The sequence below is a fragment of the Neovison vison genome, chromosome 5 (genome assembly GCF_020171115.1).
Source record: "Neovison vison isolate M4711 chromosome 5, ASM_NN_V1, whole genome shotgun sequence".
Classification (NCBI taxonomy): Eukaryota; Metazoa; Chordata; class Mammalia; order Carnivora; family Mustelidae; genus Neogale; species Neogale vison.
Genome location: NC_058095.1, coordinates 60745935 through 60761540, shown reverse-complemented (window position 1 = coordinate 60761540; position 15606 = coordinate 60745935). Strand labels below are relative to the sequence as shown.

The 15606-nt window shown below is 49.6% G+C and overlaps 1 protein-coding gene across 2 annotated transcripts in view; it reads right to left on the bottom strand.

The window, feature by feature from the left end:
* Positions 1–3527: 3527 nt before the first annotated feature.
* MYOCD (myocardin) overlaps positions 3528–15606 on the bottom strand; it is a 94871-nt gene continuing 82792 nt past the window's right edge. For both annotated transcript variants that reach the window (XM_044249129.1, XM_044249130.1), the window contains 5 exons: positions 12873–13805; positions 10389–10532; positions 9335–9466; positions 8078–8135; positions 3528–5667 (listed from right to left, as the gene is read on the bottom strand). In XM_044249129.1, coding sequence (XP_044105064.1) covers positions 5114–5667; positions 8078–8135; positions 9335–9466; positions 10389–10532; positions 12873–13805 — 1821 coding nt within the window. In that variant the 3' untranslated portion in view covers positions 3528–5113. The remainder of the gene's footprint in view (positions 5668–8077; positions 8136–9334; positions 9467–10388; positions 10533–12872; positions 13806–15606) is intronic.

Sequence of the window (15606 nt, the reverse complement as noted above, 5' to 3'; positions counted from 1 at the left end):
CCTTTTCACAAAAGTCTCCATCATGTTGGTGTTGTTAGTGGTAAGTACAAGTGAGATGCGTACTGTTTGAGATCAGGGGCTTCAGAGATAAAGCATCTGACAGCTGGCTCTGTATGTTTCAGATGCAGAATCTTAGGTAATGGACCGAACCTCTCTGAGCCTCAGTTTCTTCATATGTAAAATGGGAATAACAGTAGTTTCATGGTGCCGTTGCGAGAACACACGAGACAGCACCAGTGAAAGGCGTGGCACGGGGCCTGGTGTACCATACAGTTGGGTGGAGGGGGGAGAAAGAAAGCTCCCGTCTTTTTCAAAATAAACATTTTATTTAAAAATATATTTATATATTTTTTTAAAAGAACACATGCCAACTTTGGTACTTTAGCCATTGCTTCTTTTCCTGGTAATCCACCTTTCTTTCTGGTAATGTATAGTTGAGCAAGGGAGACAGACGTGAACACAACACACAGCTCCCCCCCCCCGAAAACATATGCCGGCTTTTCTGATTTCTTTGCAAAGTATATGTCTTTGGGTTTCTCCAACGGAGGGCTTCAAGCACCCTTTTTCCTCACTGTAGGCCCTCTGGAGGGGAACTCTAGGGAGCAGGGTGCTTTCTCTTCCTTTGGAAAACATTAGAATAGCATCCAAGATCCCCATCATTATACTCCTTCTTTCCATAAACACTCGGGAGCTGTTAAACCATTCGTAGAGGAAACTCGCGTGACCAGTGTCCATGATGGGAGCTGGTGATGAAAGAAGCACGAGATGTTCAGGAGTTTGTTGGTCCTAATCCACTGGGGAAATCACCAGATCCTAGAAGCAGAATCATTTCTTCTATGTGGTTGACCCTAGTGAGTCCTCTTACAATTTCCCTGGTAGAGGGTAGAGAAATTCTTCCCAGGTCTTTCCCTGTCTTGATATCGTCTTCTCGTGCATCGTCTCAAGCTAGCCAGGAGTCCTCCGAAAATCTGGGTTCTAGAATCAAAGTCAGCTTCCCTAACACAACCTGAAGAGTTCCCGGAACAAGAGGACCATCTGGATTTATAGGAGATTTGTAGGAGACTTACAAGAGAATGAAGACCCCCAGACTCTTTTTATTCTGAATTGACTCATCCCTAGCAGCAAACCGTGTGCCCACCTTTGTGGGCTTCCCACTGGGAGGAATGAAGGAGGGGGGTGCTGAGTGCTCTTCTCCTAAGGGGCCCGGCTTAAACAGTGGGCACCCCTACCCCACCCCAAGTGTCCCTTTTGCATAGACAGCTTGTAAAGTCAAAGACAGGGACCGGAAAAATAAAGACTACACCCCCCCCCCACTTTTTTTTTTTTTTTAAATCATAGCAAAGGGTTTCTGATTTGAGGACTGGGAGATTCCAAGTGTTCTTGCTTGTAGGAACCACAGCTCAAGTCACATTACCTGAACCATGGTTACCTCTTCCGATTAGTAGTGGATATCTGGGAATCGGTGTGCTCGCCGCAGACCAGACGTCAAGGAATGGCCCAGGGGGTGAGTTGACTTGATGTGGGAGTTTCAGCCAGGTCTGTGTTTGTTTCTGAAGAGTTGGTGGAGTTTAAACATATCTTGAAAAGGACGGTCTTAAAGAATTGGGAAAGGGTTTTGTTTGTTTGTCTGTTTTCCAGATCAGAAATAAGTGTCTTTGAATGGCAAAGGCCACCAGTGCAGAGACCCATGACTATTCAGATGGAGACCCTCTTGGCTTCCCTCTTTCTTTTCCTTCCTCTTTTGCTCCTTTCCTCCCTCCCTCCTTCCCTCCCTCCCTCCCTTCCTTCTTTTCCTCCCTTCTCTGCTTCCTTCCTTCCCTTCTTCCTTCCCTCCCTCTCCCCATCCTTCCCTTCTTTCCTTCCTTTCTTCCTCCCCTCCCTTCTGTCCTCTCCCGCTCCCTCTCCTCCTTAAAACAGAACGTGTGCCACTCAATGATATTGCTAGAAGCAGGGCTACTACTAATGACCACTAGCTTAATGAAAGCATTTGCACAGATGCATTTTCTGACTCTGCTGAGTAAGCGTGAACCCACGCGGCCGCAGCGACATTGGGGTTGGCTGCGAACTCTTTTGGGCCTGCTTCACCACGGGAGTCCCAGAAATCTGGAGAAAACCACAGGCGGCTCCTTGCATCTCTGAGGGTGTGAAGAAGCTGGAACGTGGCCATCTCCAGTAGTCTCCGCGCATCCCCCTAGTCACGCCCCACTGATCTCCAGAAAAGAGGACGCACTCAGCAGTTCAAACGTACTTAACATAAAAACTCCCACTAGCAGATAGATGAATCAGCCTGGTCTGATTCACTCGGTGCAGCCGACTTCTCCGAGTTTCTTCCAGGTATCCCTAGTTTTATACCGTAAGTGCCGCATCTGACGGATGGAGAGAGAGAGGGAATCGGTGTGTGGGGCCTGTGGGAGGGGGCTGAGACCAGAAATCCAGGGGTCTGCTCTGTGATGCGTGTGCCGTGCTGGTAACATCCTACCGGGGTCTCCAGACAAGTGCACCATCTTAACAAAGCACAGCGGCCTCCCAACCAAGGCCAGTCCTTCTGCTGGAAATAGCCTGAGTAGGGGACCCTGCGAGTTTGTTTTCCAAAGGCGGCAAGGGCGCAAAAATAACATAAAGTCGTACAACATGGCACACGAAAAAGGTACTGACTGGCAAGCTTTGTCCAGATCCTAATAAAATGTCAACATCTTCGGGACCAACAAAAGTGAGGAATGTGTTAGTAAGAGTTTTCTCCTTCCCAGGCAAGACGGGTAATGCTTCCTTCTCAGCTCCTGGTTCTGATGACTGACATAAGAGAAAATGGAAAAAAAAAAAAAAAAGAAAGGAAAAAAAAGAAAAAGGACGGCGTGGATCTTTCAAAGCAGGGTGCTGATCAAGGAATGTCAGAACGGTCTTCGTGTCCCTCTGATGCTTTTCAACGAGAGACGGTGTTCACCGTTCCCGGCAGCTCAGGGTGAAGCTGTTGTGTCTCTTCACGTCCATAGTCCTTGTCAAGATGAGCACGGCCATGGTGAGCAAGTGGTCGTGAGTCCTGGGGCTCGAGCCGTCAGTCAGACACAGAGAGGCAATGTGGGGTCTGTTGATGAATCAGGAACTCATAGTAAGAAAGGCCAAGTATCATTTCACATCAAGCTGGGACTTAAGGGCTTTGGGTAGAGAATGCTCTGGAACACTGCGTACATGTAACATCGTGTAGAGACACAGACACATGGCATGGATACAGACACGCATATGTCTACGCACATACGCACCCCTACCCCCCACCTTAGATCTGCCAGCGCTTCAGAGTAGCGGTCCCCCAAAACACTCTGTGTTCACACATGTTTACAGGCTAACAATGGAATGACTTCTAAAATCTTTGGTTTATCAAAAAGAGAACTTCTAGAATCACAATGTTTTTGGTTATCTTCTCCGTAAGTGCACAGTGAATATTTCTTTTTTTTTTCTTTTTTTTTTAAACAAAAGAAGAAAACAGTGCCTTAAGTGATTTAAATTAAACAACACAAGAACAAACCAACCAACCAACCAGCAATAGCTACTCTCTACGGCATGCACGAACGAAACGGTGGAGCCACAGTGAACGTGAGAGAGACCGTCCTGCCCTTCGAGTGTTTCAACTCCCAGCGAAAGCACGGGGTAACGAGGGAGGCACAGGAGACCATTATTTTTCTTCTTTCCCTCCTTTTTCCATGTGCAACTGTGTTTCTTTTCACCGGCCCAGACCTGCCATCCTCTCTCCTCGCAAATATCATTCAGATCTATCTTTACAACGTAATGATTTCTAATTTCCCCCAAACCACTCAAATCACTGATTGCTATAGAGAATGAGAGCGGAACAAGGTTTGGGGGTGATGGGCCATGTCGCCAGTTTGTTTGTATTTTTCCCCCTCCAAGGACATTCTTTTGGCTTTTTTTTTTTTCCCCAGAAAATGATGCTATACGGAAAATGCATTCTCTGGGAGAACCTGGAGTTTGGTCTTTTTAAAATATGGCTTTATTAGGAATATGGCAGCGTTTTAGAGCTAAGGAGTCCTCTGGATGTTGGGGCAGAAAAGAACGTTTCAAAAGAGGAGCAAGAAAAGATTGAGATTTTGAAGGAAAAGTGGGAGAAATAAAAATGGAGGTGGACCCCCAAGTCCCCAAAATAGCTGGACCTCCATAAATCATCAACCTGTTGTAGGAACCCCTGGTCTTTATTCTCATGACATATGAAACAAGGGTTTCTAGCACTGTCTGAATGATCCCTGGTACAGCTTCCTGAAGCTAGAGATAGCCTTCCCAATTGCTCCTGGGGTCACCTCCAGTCCTTGAAGCTAAAGGGGGTTGTGTCAGGGAACCTTCCATGGCAAGAGGTTTGGGGTTTTGTTTGCTTTAAGGTTCTCGGCTGTTTCATGGTGTTTATGACCACGGAGACAGCAGGAGTGACCTGGTGCCTGGATGACCAAGAGGGAAATTCTCAGTGGGGTTCTGTGGACCAAATGTGGGTTCGTTAGCCATGACCAAACAGTCCCGGGTTCCTGGACTGAAACCACCTCAAGGGGGCAGCTTTGAGGCCGAGTTGATTCTCTTTCCCTGGGAATGGATGGGTTCTGTTCCTCTCTCCTACCTCGAGAACCTAAGAGGGGACTGACTTCTGTTTAAAGACAGGGAGGGAGGCTGGGAAGCAGCCTCCACCATGGGTCTACTCTCCAGAAACGCCGATGGTTATACTACAGTCCCTGTATCTCAGAAGAGCCCCACTTCCGTTCCGCACTGTGTCTAATAAACCCATGAGAGAGGCTTCCACGATGTGAGACTATGCGCGGACAATGCCTGAGAAAAATCATGGGCTACAAAAACATTGGTATTCGAAAAGGCAGTGAAAGTTTTTTTTTTTTTTTCTTTTTGGCATTTCTGATCTGAGAAAGCACATCTCTGAATGCATTGCTGAAATCATTGAGAGTAACTGACTGCAATTTGCTCTCGTTGCTGGTCACAGACGTCTCCACTGTTTCTTTGCAATTCCTTCCTCCTCCTCTTTTTGGACGATAGGAGTGCATTGGGGATTGCATGTTTTTCCCCCTGTGAAATTCCCACTGGCCTCCCTTAGCGTCTCTGCCCAGGCAGTCTACCACTGCTGTAAGTGGAGGTCCATGGGGGAATTCAGATTGAGATCCGTGACATCCAGGAAATCAATGTTGAAGATGCTGGGGCCGCCTGTGCCGAGGGAGCTAAAGCTTGGCGTGGAGCTTGGTGGCGTGAGGTCCAGCCACTCCATGGTCTCCCAAGGAGACTCGGTGAAGCTTAGCTGTAGCCCACTGCTGTCCACGGAGGAGGGGGAGAACTGAGTCTGCATCGGGGACAGGGGGCCTGGCAAGATCTCATGGGTGCTGAACAGGTCTTCTGCAGCCTTCCCAGAGAATCCATCCATTATCCCATCGAAAGGAGGCTCTTCGCTCCCGATTTTCAACAGGGCGACATCGCCCACCTTCCCTAAGGGGCTCTGGGAGTTTAGTAAGACTTCAAGGTGCTCATCGCCGTCGGCGCCGTAGTGATCGAAGGAGAGGTGGCCCCCCGAAGAGGAGGGTTTGGGCAGGGCAGCTGGGGGGCTTCGGGAAGACCCGGGTATCTTGGGGACTTTTTGAAGACACGAATGATCGTCTCTAGCATCAGCTGGCATTTCTGTTGGCAAAACACGATGGGAACCGTTAAACCATTTCAGGTTCCGCAATAGGGATCTTTGGGAGGAAGGAGTCACGCTTAGACGCGAGATGGACATGTGTCTCCGGCTGTCATCCAGTCTCATCCCTAAAGTGCCCTACCTGTGCCCAGTTCTTCCTGGTCTCTCCCCAAGCCCTTTTTTCTGGAACTTCCACTCTGATCCAGCAACCTCGCAAAGCAGGTTCCTTCACCCGCTCCTTCACTGACACCTGGCTGTCCCCCGAGGACACTACATCCTCCTCCCACCCACAGGCGGGGCTCATTGACTTCAGAGCCAGAAGAGGAGTCAGTCACTGGGTGCCATGCCATGTCACTTTCCGATTGTCGGCCTGCCTCCTCCTGATAGCTCCTCAGTGGTTCTGAGGGTCACTCTGCTCTCCCCGCTCAACCTGCATCTCCTGGTCTCTCTCCTGCATCCAATGAAAACTACTCCAGGATGACTTCAGCATCCTGGGAAGTGACTTGACTGTCCACTGGCCTCTAGTGCCTTGACATCCTACCCCCCCCAACCTCAATGGGTTCCTCCATTCCCACTCTGTTGTACACCTTGGACTCTGTCATCCCCAAATACTACATCCCCCTGAAAGCTTAATCTCAGGCACGATCTCTCGCTCTCTGTCCTTCCCTCCCATCCCTCTAGTTCATATATGAAGCACCCCACGACAGCAGTTTCTTATCCACCTGGGGCCACTCCAACCTACTGACTCTACTTCATTCTCCAGCCATCAGTCCCCCTGCCTCTGGACAATATTCTCTGCTCCATCATTATAGCCGCTGTCTTATAAATATTCTCTATCCCCTGGCTCTTTTCTCCTTGTATCATACTCCCTTGGCAAAACCCCACACCTAGGGACACCTGGGTGGCTCATATGGTTAAGCTTCTGCCTTCAGCTCAGGTCATGTTCTCAGGGTCCTAGAACTGAGTCCTGCATTGGGCTCCCTGCTCAGCAAGGAGCCTACTTCTCCTTCTCCATCTGCCTCTCTCCCTGCTCATGTTCCCTCCCCCTCCTCCAAATAAGTAAAATCTTAAAAAAAAAAAAAAACAAACTTAAAACCCACACCTGGATGAATCTTAGTTCCAAAAGAAACATGACACAATGGAGCTGACTGGTCTCACTTTAGATGTATGACAACAGACCTACCAATTGCACTTAATATAACGTAGCGTCCTGTGTTTCTCCAGAAAATTCATCCGTGATTGATTTATAACTGTCCTCAAATGATGTTTCTGTCCTCAAATCTCCTATGCTCCCCTCCTATGCCCTTACCTTCACCGACCTGGCCGTACAATCCATTAAAAATAGAAAGGTGTCTTGGGGTGTCTGGGTGGCTCAGTCAGTTGGGAGTCCCACTCTTGGTTTCAGCTCAGGTCCTGATCTCAGGGTTGTGAGATGGGGCCCGTGTTGGGCTCTGCCTTCCACAGGGAGTCTGCTTGTCCCTCTCCCTACCCCTCTGTTCCTCTCCCTGCTTGCTCTCTTATTTTTTAAAAAAATACATATAAGGATGTCTGATATCACCCTCTCCTCTTATCCATATGAAGATACATCAGCCCATCTTTTCCTTCTTCCTCTTGCTATGAGGGAGGAACTGCCAGTTTGCTTGCCTGCTGTGCGTTCTGCCTTCCCTGACTCACAGGCTCCACAAAGGTTGGACTTGGTCGGAGCAGTACTGAGAGCCCAGTACAATGCCGGGCCCCGCCTTCTCCGAACTTTCAAGGTTGTTATCGAGAGGCTCAGACCTGAGGTTTTTTTTTTTTTTTTCCCCATCTACATGTTCTCCTTACACGACCTTATTCATCTATGTGGTTTCAGATTCTGGTCACATATCATGTAATTTTGAAAAAATAAATGAATGACTAAAAAGGAGGCAAAAACAACATGTCGATCTTTATCTTTTCTTTTCTTTCTTTTTTTTTTTTTCTTTTATGGTCACAAGCTGGAATGACATCTAAGCGTGAACGGACCATCCAGCGGGAGGTCAGTAATTGAATTTCATTTTGAGTAGGTAGCACAAAACTTGCTTTGTCTGTTCTCCTCTTATTATTATTATTAAGAGGATAGGGAGTTTGGGATTAGAAAGGCAAAGAGAAATGGAACAGCAAGGGGAAAAAACTTAGGCAAATAGACCACAATGAGGATGCAAACTGGTAAAATGATTGGTGGTCCAGCTCGGAGGACAGAGGGACAAGGTCAGGGAGGAATCCCCCACTGGGCCTTCTTTCATCTGCTCCAATGTGGACGGCGAGCTCATATGAAGTGACGCTTGACCCCCTCTTGGTTTTTGGGTCTGACTTCCAGCGAGCACCTGACGTTGGTCCCAGAGCACGAGCAGGTGCCGACCCTCCCCAAGGGCAAGACACAGGCGGTCTTACCTCCACTTTCAATGAGGACGTCCAGGAGCTCATCCATCTGCTGGCTCCGAGTCATCTGCTGTTGCCAATTAAGGAGAGGGGAACAGAGAAGTGAGAAGGTTGGCCCCCTCTTCCGCGGGAGTGCGTCAGAAGCAGCATGACGGACTTTGCAAGCTAGGTTTGGTTAAGGCGGGTTTTTTCCCCCTTAATTTTGATAAAACACAACATAGAATCTACCGTCTTTGTCATCTTTAAGCACACGGTGTGGTAACATTAAGTACGCTATGTTCACATCCTGTGCCCGTCCCTACCATCTGTCTCCGGGACTTTCTCATCTTCCCCAATGGCAATGCTGTCCCCACGAAACGTGAGCTCCCAGCCCCTGGTGATTACCATTCTGCTTTCTGTTCCCATGAATCGGGCGACTCTAGAGACCTTGGAGAAGTGGGGTCACTCAGTGTATTTCCTCTTATTACTGGTTTACTTCACTCTGTAATATCCCGTCTCCCCCATGTGTCAGAATCGCTTTCCTTGTTAAGACTGACTAGTATTGGGGGCGCCTGGGTGGCTCAGTGGGTTAAGCGTCTGCCTTCAGTTCAGGTCCTGATCCTGGGGTCCCAGGATCAAGCCCCTAGTTGGGGCTCCCCTCTTAGTGGAGAGTCTGCTTCTCCCTCTGCCCCTCTTCCCACTTGTGCCCTCTCTCTCTCACATAATAAAATATTTTTAAAAAGACTGAGTAGGATTAATTGGATGTATTCACCACAGTTGGGCTAACCATTCATCCACGGACGCCCCCCGGGTTGCTCCCACAGTTTGGGAATAATGCCGCTGTGAACAGGACTTGAACTTGCTGACCGCGCGATTAAAGCCCAGTGTTCATCTCAGATGGGGAAACTCCTGGAGGAAACAATCCAGCACAGGAGAAGGGGAGAAGGCAGAGTGCACCCCAGGAGAGCCCTTCAGAGTGAGCTCAGCAGGGGGGCCTCCACCCCAAGAGCAAGGCTGCTTCTGCTTCTTCTTCTTCTTCTTCTTCTTTTTTTTTTTTTTTTTAAGATTTTGTTTATTTATTTGACAGAGATCGAGAGAGCCCAGTCTTCTCTGCCTGCCTCACACACCTGCTATGCATACCCGGCACCTTTCTGCAGCGGCCCATTCTCACCGAGGGGCCCCCAACGCACACAGTGTCGCCATCTACGAACTACACAGAGGTGAATAATGAAAAACAAGGTCCGTTTAGGCAACCTGTTTCCCTCCAGAAAACAAATCTTCCAAAGTTACCTGCTTGACGGCATCTTCATAGGACGGAGGCTGGGTTATCTCTGGAACGGTTGAAGTGGACTTGGAAAACGTTGGGGATGGAATGGAGAACTTTGGCCCCGTCTTCTCAGAAGAAGAGTGTAAACCAGTCATCTGTGGGGGTACAGTGCAGAGAAAGAGAGTCAACTCGTGGGGTCACAGACGGTACGGCTTCTGTTTTATAAACTCCAGGCTCGAACCTGGAACAACTGATTGGAGGGGGAACAAAAGAGAGCTAGGGTTTAGAAAACAACCTCGATATACAGACAATGGTACACATCATGGGTCTTCTACTGACAAAGGCACATAGCATGGGCGCATCGTGGGCGTACCCAGAGGCACGTTAGGATGGGAAACTTACAGACTCCTTTCCCCCTCCAGGATGAACCCTCTTCGGTTAGGAGAAAAGCAAATAAAGTAAGACTCCAGTCCGATAGGAAAAAGTCCATCACCCCAGGAATTCCCAGAGTACTTACTCCCCCAGAGCATTTCATTCCTAACCAAGTGCATCTGCAGAGAGGGGGAGCCGTTGCCGGGCTATATCTTCAGGAACCAGCCTCGTGTATGGGTGAGTGCTTTATGAAGTGCCTGGGCCCTTTTAGGGCACCCACCCGTGATTTCCACCTGCTGCGATGTACGACCTCCTCCTTTTTCCCCCGAGAGTCTGCACCGGGACTCGAACTCCCTGCACCTTTCTCTACCTTTCCACATCTCCGCATACCTTCCTCTTTCCCGCGCATTATTTTCCCACATGCCTCTATTCCAATCTTCGACTCCACGGAAACTGGTGCGTTTGCTGTGTCATTTTCACAAACAGACCACATTCATGTTCATCCTTGAGATTCCCAGGATGACCCCCAGCAACGGCTCCTCGGAACACCTTAACTTCCATCGGTACATCCATGTCAATCTGTTTCTAGTGAATTTGTTTTGACCTAAGATGTCATTTATTTCTGCCTTTGGACCCCCTCATTTGGAGGACAAGACCACAGAAGAGGGAAAGAGGCAGACTGTAAACCCTTCTCCAGGTGCCTACCTTTTGCTGGACCCCTGGGCTTTTGGGACGAGGGGTGCCCCCAGCACCATGACTGCTGTCTGCCTGGGCTCCAGAGAAAGGGGGGTGGAGGCTGGAGGGCTGGGGAGAGAAGCTCGCAGGCTGGCTCTCGTGCGCCCCTGAGTTCTGGAAGGAAGAAACAGCCAATGAGGCGGCCTCTGCTAACCCACTTGAGAGCTTTTGCTGAGACTCCTGGCCCCTTCCCTGGTATCTTACGTTTTCAACTCTCCCTAGATCCCATGACCAGTCTCCAATCTGGATTCATATGCATCATCCATTGCTCAAAAGCCTTCCATGGCTCCTGTGCAACCACAGCATAGTGTCTGCACCTGTAACCAGTGTTCTAGATGCTCCAGGCTGGGTACCATTTCCTTTAAGAGTGTGAATTCTATTCATCCCTCCCCAAACCTCCCTCTGCATGCCTTGCACATTGGACCTCCCTATCTTTTCCCACATGGAATGTTCTTTTCCCACATGGAATGTTCTTTTCCCGACTCTCGTTCGTTAACACTGCCCTTCTCATTGAGTCCCACCCTTCTGCAAAAACCTTCCTGCCCTCCCCATCCCCTCCAAAAGACCTTCCTGGACCTTCCTAGCTCTTCATGACCAATGTGCTTCCCCCGCCTTCCCCAACATTTCGTGCTGCATATGACGCCAGAAGCGTCCATCAGGCATGTTACTCTACATCGCTCTTTATCTTTTTAACTTGGAATTGTTCATGTCCCCAAGGAGTGCTCTGTAAGCTGTGAACCACTGCACAAATGCTAGGTCTTCATGAGTACCCACATCGTTGAAATGGTCTTAGGGTCCCGAGCTGTGTTTCCAGAACTATTTTTACCTTTGTTGCCTAGGACACCGTAATGATGATGAAGTAAACTTCATCAACAGGGATGATAACCCTTGGGACGTCCCAGTCCCCCCCAGGGTTGCCCACTCAGAAGTGGGAGTCATTCACTTGAATGTGCTGTCTGAGGCTGTAGAAACAGGTTCCCCTTGTCCAAGGCCGCAGGCCAGAGAACATTCAGTGGGAAAAGGGCACGCCCTTTAGCATCAGAAAACCCTGGCTTCCTGTGACCCTGGGCTCCTGGGTTAACCTCCTCGAGCTTCATTTCTTCCGTGGTTAAGTCAAGAATAGAGAACTGGAGCTCATAGGGTTGTGACAATTAAGGAGATTACTCAGAGGCAGGCCTCTCCATACTGGTCACGTGGCAGGATCCAATCCTGTGGATTTTCTTCCCATTTCCTTCCTCATGAGGTAGATTTGAGAACTTTTGATGACGAAATTTTCTTTCTCAGAGAGCTTTAGGTAGACTTTCCTAATGATTTTTTAGCTTCGAGGACAAGGGAAGTCTCTGATGATCCCCTGGGTCCAGTCTTTGTACTAGTTACTCCTGTAAGCCGTCCCTACAACGCCTCTCATTCAGCTCCAGCCACCCTGGCCTCCTTTCTGGTCCCTGAACATCCCACCCACGACTCCCACCTCAGGGCCCTTGCCCTTGTTGTCCTTCCTTTGCCTGCAATGCCTTCCCCCCAAATATTCACCAGGCGCTCTCCCTTACTGCCTCCAAAAATTGGCAGAAATGGCCCCAGACCTTTGACTTAAAGTCACAAATCTGAAATGTTCCATCACCACCCCTCCCTGCCTTTTCTCCATAACATCTATCATCCTCTAGGCGTGCCTGCGTGGCTCAGCGGGTTAAGCATCTGCCTTTGGCTCAGGTCATGATCCTGGGGCCCTGAGGTCCTGGGATCGAGCCCCACACGGGGCTCTCTGCTCTGTGGGGAACCTGCTTCTCCCTCTCCCCCCTGCTCGTGCTCTCTCTCTCTCTAAAAAATAAAATCTTAAAAAAAAAAAAAAGATCTACCATCTTCTAATACATTATACATTTTACATGTTTATTTTATTTACTGTCTATCTTCCCATGAGAAGAGGGACTTTTGTTTGGTTAGTGCCTGGCACATTGTAGGTGCTTGGTAAATATTTGCACTCGGCACACCATTAATGGAGATAATAGTAACTTTCTGTTGGCGCTCTTGGTTTGGCCTCTGGTAAGGCTTTACGCTGAGGAGTCCTAACAACAGGGGATGGCAATCTGGCCCACTGCCTGTTTTTATCAATAAAGTTTTATTGGAGCCCAGCCATGTGCATTCCTTTACAAGTAATGGCTGTCTGTGTTCATGATACAAGGGTCCTATTGAGTTGCCAGACTCAGGCCCCCAGGGCCCACAAAGGCAACATGTTCATTTTCTAGCCTTTTACAAGACAATTTTTCCAACCTCCACCTAGGAGAAGAGAGTCCCGCCTACTGCCAAGACCAGAGGCTGCTTTGGGCTTCTGGTAAACCCTGCCCATTAAAACTCCCAATGTCAGCTCTTCATCCTTTGCCAGGCCACCCCCCCCCACACACACTTGCAGGAAGCTGGGTGCTGGCTGGGGGGGGGGGGCCTGGGGGCAGGAGCTCTTACCTGTGCAGCGCACACCTGGCTGACAGGTGAGGAGATCCTGTGCCCTTCCCCCGGGGCGCCCGAGGAGGCGGGCAGGAAGTAATGGTTGTTGGGTGATGGGGGCAAACTGATGTGCTGCGGGCTTTTGACAGCACCCAGCGGCGAGTGCTGCGGGGAGCACTGGGGGCTCAGGAACGTGGAAGGCAGCGCGTCGCTGTGGCCCGAGGCCTCGGTGCAGGGAGCAGGCCCCAGGGGCCGGCGCCCGGCCGCTTCACCCGCCTGCGCTTGGCCCTCGGCCCCCTGGCCTTGCCTCTTCCCGGGTCTCTGCTGCGGCGCGAAGGGGCAGCTGGGCACGGCGTCCTCCTGCTTGATGGGGACGGACAGGAAGGGCGGCGGCTTCTCGGGGCCGCCGGCCCTCTTGTGCTTCTGCAACTGCATCCGGAGCTCCTCCACGTGGCGCTGCTCCTGCTGCAGCTTCCAGGTGAGCTCGTTGATGACCTTCTGCTTCTCCACCAGCATCTTGTCCTTCTCCGAGTCCCGCCCGTCCGGCTCGGGCGCCAGCGAGCCCCCGCCCAGGCCGCCCAGCAGGCTCTCCTCGGCGCACGCGTGCACCGGCGACGGGTGCAGGCAGAGGGATGGGGACGCGTCGTTGAAGGTGTCGGGCAGGGACCCCGCCCCGGACAGGTCGGACGAGGCAGGCGAGATCGGGGGGCTGGAGCTGGTGCTGCCGAAGTGGTAGAAGCCGTTGGACAGGGCGCCGGCGGACGGGGACGACTGGTAGCCGGGCAGCGCGCCGCTGGGCGTCACGGGAAAGGTGACGGTCGTGATGTCCCCGAAGTTGGCCACGGGGTTCCCCGCACAGTCCTGGAAGGGCCGCAGCCGGTCCATGAGGGCCGTCTTGGTGCCTGACACGGGCAGACCCCGGATTCGGAGCTGCTGTCTCAATTCTGAGACCTACAAAAACCAGGGCGCAGTTAGTGGCTGTTTAAGGACAAATCTTAAAAAATATTGTTACATTTGCTCTAAAACATCACCAGTGGAACTGCACAACGTCCGCTTTTCTATCACTCGCTTACAATTCCCTCCCCTTCCCCGGGGCTCAATAGGGTTTTGCACCATGCTTTTCTGTACCGTGCTTCCCCTGCACGATCCCGGAATCCTACAAAGGGACAGCCCACTTGAAACCACATGAACACAGAGGTCGCCTACTCTACCGGCTTCCAACCCCGGCTCCGGTCCTCGCCCCATTCTGTAGATGACAAGACTGATGTCTGCCGGGGTTTAGCTATCAGCTGGCAACCCATCATCCCAAAGCACACTGGGTCTTCTGCTCTGAGGCCACTGCTCACCCTACCAGGCTCTCTCTGTCCTCTGTTCTCCAACTTGAGCAGGTGCAGGAAACGGGCCATGTGCATTTTTAACGGGTTCCCAGGGAATGTTGGTGCCACTGGTCCCGGGACCCAGTTTTGAGAACCATGGTTCTACATTAACACTTAGGTCCTGTTTTTGTTCGTTTGTTTGTTTGTTTGTTTTGTTTTAAGATATATTTGAGAGAGCGAGCGAGCTAGGCTGAACCAGGGGAGGGGCAGAGAGAGAGAAGGAGAGAGAGAATTTTAGGCATATTCTCCCAATGAGCACGGAGTGGGACACAGAGCTTGATCCGACCACCCCAAGATCATGACCTGAGCTAAAACCAAGAGTCAGATGTTCAACCGACTGAGCCACCCAGGCACCCCACTTTACGTCTTAATTTTAATAACAGGCTAGATGATAGTCATATACTGAGAAAGAATGTAATGCAGGGAGTCCCTCAGTTCAAATCCTGACCTTGCCTCTTTCCGGTGCAGAGACCACTCTGTGCCTCGGTTCCCCTTCTGTAAAATGGAGACGGTCATACCGACCTGATACGTTTTTGTGAGGCCCGAAACAGCTCAACAGTTGTAAAGTGCTTGGAATAGTCTTGCAAATGGTTAGTGGGGTGTAAGCGTTTGCCATTATGATGTTGATTCACGTGTGATAATTTCATCCCTGCATTTTTTATAATATTCATAAATGATGAGCTACAGCTATCTAAAAATAGCTGTACTATATTAAAACTAAATTAATGGTAGTGCCTATGAATGATGGAATACCAGAATCCATGTACCCTGATGTTACATACGAGAATGAATAATTGCTGATGGTATATTACTTTTTCTTGATTTTTAAAATTTAGTTGGGAGAGAGAGAAAGAGAGAGAGAGGGAGCACCAGCAGGGGAAGGGACAAAGGGGGAAGGGGAAGCAGATTGCCCGCTGAGCAGGGAACTGGATGCGGGACTTGATCCCAGGACCTTGAGATCATGACCTGAGTGGAAGTCAAACATTAACTGAGCCACCCAGGCACCCCTGTTTATGGTATATTTTTAGATGAAAAATAGCTTAAATTGCTTGATTCTATTTTCCTAAGAATTATATAAGTTTATATGTGTGTATATATTTAAATGTATGCTTGCAGATGAAAATATGTGGATAAAGATAGACTAAAATGTTAACAATGGTTCTCCTTATCTCTAACACCCTAAATACGTCACAGAAGATATTACTTTCATAACTGAAACAGGAAACATTAAATATCCAAGTGTCAATAATTCCATAAAACAGCTAGAAGAACGTATAGGGAGACAGCCTTCTGATATTCTGTACGGAAGGATCTTTTGAGCCCAAAAGCAAAGAAAGCTATCCTAAAAATAAGACAAAAATAAAAAAATCCCTCTA